We start from the raw sequence: 6,364 nt of genomic DNA, 5'->3' as shown, positions 1-6,364 counted from the left end.
AATTCCAACCCTAACTCAAATTAACCCATATAATTAATTAAACGTGTTGACCCGTTTAGTTGAAAAGAGTTGAAAATCCCAACCTAACCCATTACTTATTAGGTTAGATTCAAATTAGGTTGGCGAGCCTTATACTCACCTGATTTGATAGAAGACACGAATATACCTATTCTAATAAAAGAACAATTTTATTTTCCTATTGACAAATGTTGTAGGATTACAACTCCTCATTAATATTATATGTTATATATCATGTTACTTGTCAACCTATTAATTATCCATTTCAAATTTAAATTTAAAATATCAAACTCTATTTATATTAAATTAATAATTGTTTTTTCCATTTTAAATTTTCTCACTCTAATTATATTAAATTAATAATATTAGATTAAAAAATAAATTTAATACAAATTATAAGGTGATATAACTTCATATACTTATTTAAATAATCGATTATAATTTTATATAACTAGAAAATAAGTAATAATTTATTTAAAATAAATGATTAATAATTTTGAATTTTTAATATGAAAGTTTAATTAGTTTTATAACCGTAGTTCTTACGGATTATAAACTAGTTAACACTAAATTTGTGGGTTCAAACAAATCGACAGTTAAATATAAAAATTATAAAATAACTATGCAATTTACTAATAATAAAATAAAATAAAATCTTCAATTTTGGTTGATTTTTTTAACATAACATCTCGGCACAATGAAACTCCACAAAAGTTAAAAAAGAGATGAAAATAATTCACAATAACAAAAGTACCCGAAGATAAGTTCAAATGTCATCAATCAATTAAGCACATCAATTTTAGGACCATGGCCAAGCAAGAGCACCTTTCAATCTCATTCGAATTACTATAAGAGCATAAAGGTGGAATGACATCAGGAAACTTCATATTTGATGGAAAAATGAAACCTTTTGCTTCCAAACGAGACAAAACCTAACATGTTTATCAAAGTATAATCAATAAAGTACTACTATAACTAAAAACTTCACATGATTATTATAAAAGCATAAATTGTGAAACACAAGAAACTTTACCTCCGAACATAAATCTCCAATTTTAAGCTCCTTGACATGGCGAAGCTTTAGTAATAATCCTTTAAGCATCTCTTCTTCCGCCTCTTCAGGTATTATCTCATTATGCCCCATATTTGCATAGTCTAAATTAGCTTCGACTAAAGAAGACATGTTTAGCAACAAAAGCCTCCACAACACAACATCATCTTCAATTGTTAGTGACAAAATATTAGGAGCATTGATTTCGATAATATAGTTAGCATCATCGTCATCATCATCAGGAATCATGTATCCGGAGAACACCAAGTTCTTAACGCTCTTCGAAGTAATATCTAGCCGCCTATAACCATAGCAATATCTCAACACCAAAGTTTCCAATACAGGACTCCCGGATAATATATTTTCAATCAAATCTTCATGTAAATTCCCCCAAGTTATACACAAATTTCTAAGATTTTTCCAATTGATCGCCCCAATCGGATTGAATATGCAGCCTCTTAATGTCAGATCGGTAAAAGATGAACTAATGAAAAAAATTTGTTCTAACAGAAACTCAGCTTCAAATTTCGTATTCCATAACGTTAAACTAAAATCTTCAACCTTACAACTTATAGCATAACGAATCCAACTGTTCACTTGCGATACATATTGAGTATCATAAGTGGTACACACAAGGAATTTCTTGAGCTTCAGTTGATGACATTGAGTTAGGGTTTTGTCAACGGATGAAATGAAATCGGAAAGTGTACGTGTATAGTCATTGAAACAGAGAGTAGGAACTGAAGTCCAAAGATGTTTCCATCGTTTGGAGAGTGTACCTGTTCTAATGGTGCGTTTTATGGATGGTAAACGAGAGAGGATTTCAAGAAGCAAGCAATCCGGCAAAGCACTGATTCGATCATCTTCTCTCTCCTCCATAATTTCTTGAAACCTTATCTGTTTCGGGTAATTTTAGGTTGATTTATTAGTCCTTCTAAATAGTTAGGCGTAAACGTGTATACAAATGGTGAGATAAAGCTTTTCTTTCAACTCTAAACTTTAAAAACTACAATTCATTCTTTATTATGACAATGAGATATTTTTTCAATTTTTAAATCGATTTTCAGTGTTTCTTTATTGGCCAAGACAACACAAAAAACAACTGTGAAAACTACCTTTACTTTATTAAATGAAAGAGCGATCAACACAATGAGCAAATAAAAAGTTTGTCGCCTTACTCTATCTATACATAATACGTTGAATAGAAAAACATATATACATAATACGTTGAATAGAAAATCATAGGATAACGCATGAATTTTTTTTTTTTCAAGATAACATTGGAATATATATATATATATATATATATATATATATATATATATATATATATATATATATATATATATATATATATATAGAGAGAGAGAGAGAGAGAGAGAGAGAGTTCAATACATATCGATTGAAGGCAAACGGGCAACAAGTTGCGCCGCTAGCCCTTTCTGGATAGCAAAACCGATTCTTTTGAAAACTACATTTGTAGATCTATGAGATATGACATTAGAATGCATGACCCGTTGTACTCTATTGAGGAGCTCCACCGCCTCTGGTATGAGAAACCAAATGTATCAAATGCAAAAGGAACAAACACATGTTAATTTGCTATACATGCATTCTCGTGCTTTACCACTTTGCACGCAGCGGCTTTCAATGTCGCATGCCCAGCTGTGAAACCCCCGCTCCCTAAACCAACGAGAGGAGAGACCCAGTAAGATCCACACACGCATGCTTCCCTCCTATCCATCCAAAGACCAAAATGTCAGCCGGTCTAAGTGTGAACCTTCCATCCTGCGGGTCCGTCAAAAAGTTCATTGGCGCTTATTTCTTCACAGAAATACCAGCATGAATTTGGTTCTTATGGTTTTTTTTTTATTTTGTTTTTTAAGTATACTCCAACTTTTCATTTTATCACGATGTACTGATGTAGTCCTCTGTCTTTCCTTTTTGTTGCTGATTTAGCCCCTCATTTGTCCTCAAACACCATTTGAAAAAAATCTCAAGTCAACTCCTCCCCTCACGTCACTCTCTTACATATATCTATTGCCGCCATTTGCATACACATTTGTACACTAAACTTTCAAGATCATCCATAAATGATGCTTAATTGCTCCTAAACATTATTGATACTATTACAGATCGAGATTCCATTTACATATTTGTTAAAGCAATAGAATAAGATAATCAATTAGGGTTTAACAATGGTGTTTTCAATAATTCAATGTGGCAAGTTCCGGTCAGACGTCTGTGTCAGTGACATCTATTAGGGTTCAACAATGGTGTTTTCATCAATCTGTTGGACATAGACGAGTTCTCAATTCATGAAATAAATGTAGTCGTGAAAGAGTTAGGGTATATGCAAGGTACACACATTTACTATATTTTCAAAAATGCCAACTATTGTACGTTAAGATTGTTGGTCTACTAAAAAATGGCTTTTGGATTGGGTTGCCCATAATGATACCCACAAAGAATTTGACCCACTTTTCGGACTAGAACCGGTACGGAATTACCAATTCCATAACCAAAATCGGAACCGACGACCGATGACCGGTCAGTTCCTAAAGTATGGAACCAATTGCGCCAGTTTTGGTTCTTATTTTTTTGGAACAGTTACCCACACTTTCGTAATAGATAGGCAAGAGGTACACATTTTTCACCTATTTGGTATCACGTTTGTGTTGTCTAATTGTTTATATTGGTCTTAAAGATGGGTGATATTGGTACTTGTAAAAGCATTTTAAAATGTTCCATGTATGTTTTGTTTAAGACATATACATGAAAACATGAAGCTCATTTGTGTTAGTCTATATGTCATTAGCCACATGTTTATGGGCCCTTTAGGGTTTATCCCATTAGGGTTTGGTCTTGGCTAGTATCCATTCCTCCCTTTCTTCTTTGTATCCTTTATGCTTTACATTGATAACCTTGTAATTTATCTCTTTCAATAACTATATGGCAATATTATCATGGTATCAGAGGTTTGATATGGTATTAGAAGTTTTTGTAGCAGTCATCTATGGTTGTTTCATTTCCAATCTGTTTGATGTTTGTTTGCTTGTTGGTATTCATTTTTTGTTGTTGTTAGTTTGTTGTTGTTGTTCGATCTCTTGTTGTTCGATTGGTTGCTTCAATTGGTTTGTTTCTCTTCTCATTCTCTTATTTCTTATCTATTGTATTTGTTATTTATCCATTGCCAATATGACGGGAAATGATAATTCCCTTCAATCAATCAGTACTTGACTAGATGGAAAGAATTATACGTATTGGAGTTATGTTATGAAGAACTTCCTTCATGGGAAGAATATGTGGGGCTACGTCACTAGGGCTAAAGCCAAACCTTCAGTGCATCAAGCTGAGAATTTCGATTTGTTGGTTGATGCTTGGGAGGCTGATAACTCCAAGGTCATTACTTGGATTAACAATTATGTTATGCGATCTATTGGTATTTAGTTGACTAAATGACATATCAAAGGAAGTTTGGAATCACTTGGATAGACTGTATACTCAGTCCAACTTTACTAACCGTATCAACTAGAATATGATATTCATGCCCTTCAACAAAATGACCTGAGTATTCAAGATTTGTATGTTGTTATGTTTGATTTGTGGGATCAGTTGTCTCTTCCTAAATCTAAAGGGTTAAAAGATATTGAGCCTTATATTTCTAGGAGGGAAGAACAACATTTGGTCCACTTTTTGATGGTGTTGCGTTCTGATTGTGAAGGCCTACGTGGAACAATTCTTCATCACTCCCCCTTCCCTCGATGGATTTTGTTGTTCATGAGTCGATTTATGAAGAGACTCGTATCAAGTCTCACAGGGATAAAAGGTTTAAAGCAACATACATTCCTACTTCCACTCATGTTGTGCTTGTTGTTTCCTTTAATTAGTCTTGACAAACTCCAAGGGTTGCTTATCATTAATGTGTAATCTGCAAATAGAAAAATCATCAGAAAGCTCAGTGTCCATTACTAGTCAACAAGGGTAAATCTAGTCAGCCTCATTTGGGACAACGGAATAGGTCTGGTCAAGAGAAGTTTTAGCTAAGTTCACCTCGACATACACAGTTTGTTGTTGCTGCTGCTCCATAAGTTGACACGTAGTCAGTTGGAAACATGTCACCTTCTGCATTGGATCCCAATGTTTTTGAGAGCTTTAGATAGTATTTGGCCTCCAATCCTACTGTCATGTCTGCATCTATGTCTCATTCTGGTCCTACTTCATCCGATATTTCGGATATACCTTCATCTTTGTGGATTTTAGATTCTCGTGCAACCAATCATATGTTTCCTTATTTGTCATCATTTACTTCCTTGTCACGCATGTCATCTATCTCAGATATATCTGCTAGTGATATATCTATGAAATTTGAAGGTGTTGGGTCTCTTTCTATTCCTCATATGTCAACCCCTGATGTTTATTACATTCCTAAAATTGTTTCGGTCAGCCAGTTGTGTAAGTCTAGGACTTGGGTGTCCTTTTCTAATTTCATATGTGTTATATAGGACCAACACACTCAGAACGTGATTAGGATCGTCCGTAAGGGTGGATGAACTTTTATGTCTTGGCGGTTCTTAAAGTGTTCGTTGTTACTGCCTCCAGTATTGATTTGTCTTCTTTTTGTTGAGTCCCTTGCCGTCTCAGTTTTATCTTTAGCATTCTCGTTTGGGACATATATTTGTATCACGTTTGAGTTTTCTAGCTTCTAGTAATGTTTTGGGTGATTTAAACACTTGTGATATTTCTAATTGTAGTGGTTCTAAATTGGCAAAATTCTCTGCTTTACCTTTCAGTAAAATTTTGTTTTGCTCTATTGCTCCTTTTGATATTATTCATTGTGATGTGTGGGTTCCTACACCAGTATCCACAAAGGGTAGGTCGACCTATTATGTATCTTTTATATTTAATTATACTCGCTATACTTGGGTTTAGTTTATGAAATGCAGATCTGATTTCCTTGGCATTTAAAGGAATTTTAGAGCTCTTGTTAAAACTCAACATTTACTCAGTTACTTGCTTCCAATGGTACCATATACCAGTCATTGTGCACTGAAACTCCTCAGCAAAATGATGTGGCAGAACGGAAACACCATTATATTGTTGAGAGAGCCCGCTCATTGCTCTTGTAAGTGTAGATTCCTCATGCCCTTTTGGGAGAAGCAGTCTTAACTATTGTTTTTGTGATTAATTATATCCCTACTGCATTGAATTTAGGAATGCCTTTTTTTAGAAGATATATGGTCACATAGCAGACTACTATGCTCTATGAGTCTTTGGATGTATTGTTTTGTTCTT

The 6,364-nt window shown here is 34.0% G+C and overlaps 1 protein-coding gene across 1 annotated transcript; it reads right to left on the bottom strand.

Moving 5' to 3' along the window:
* Positions 1-690: 690 nt before the first annotated feature.
* On the bottom strand, positions 691-1,987 carry LOC145005897 (F-box protein At5g03100-like). The gene is made up of 2 exons (XM_078965012.1): positions 1,052-1,987; positions 691-950 (listed from the first exon to the last, which is right to left on the bottom strand). Exons 1-2 carry the CDS (start codon positions 1,946-1,948, stop codon positions 795-797), a joined length of 1,053 nt encoding a protein of 350 aa, XP_078821138.1. The 5' UTR covers positions 1,949-1,987; the 3' UTR covers positions 691-794.
* Positions 1,988-6,364: the final 4,377 nt, after the last annotated feature.

The sequence above is a fragment of the Lactuca saligna genome, chromosome 7 (genome assembly GCF_052625555.1).
Source record: "Lactuca saligna cultivar CGN05327 chromosome 7, ASM5262555v1, whole genome shotgun sequence".
Taxonomy (NCBI): domain Eukaryota; kingdom Viridiplantae; phylum Streptophyta; class Magnoliopsida; order Asterales; family Asteraceae; genus Lactuca; species Lactuca saligna.
The sequence above is the reverse complement of the archived record's forward strand: the minus strand, read 5'-3'. Positions and strand labels throughout refer to the sequence as shown.

What these genes read in the sequence shown, in the direction of transcription:
- LOC145005897 (XM_078965012.1), bottom strand. Translation starts at nt 1,948, where the DNA reads ATGGAGGAGAGAGAAGATGATCGAATCAGTGCTTTGCCGGATTGCTTG. An exon ending in TTGGAGATTTATGTTCGGAG is followed by an intron (nt 951 to 1,051) that starts GTAAAGTTTCTT and finishes TAAACATGTTAG; the next exon opens with GTTTTGTCTCGTTTGGAAGC.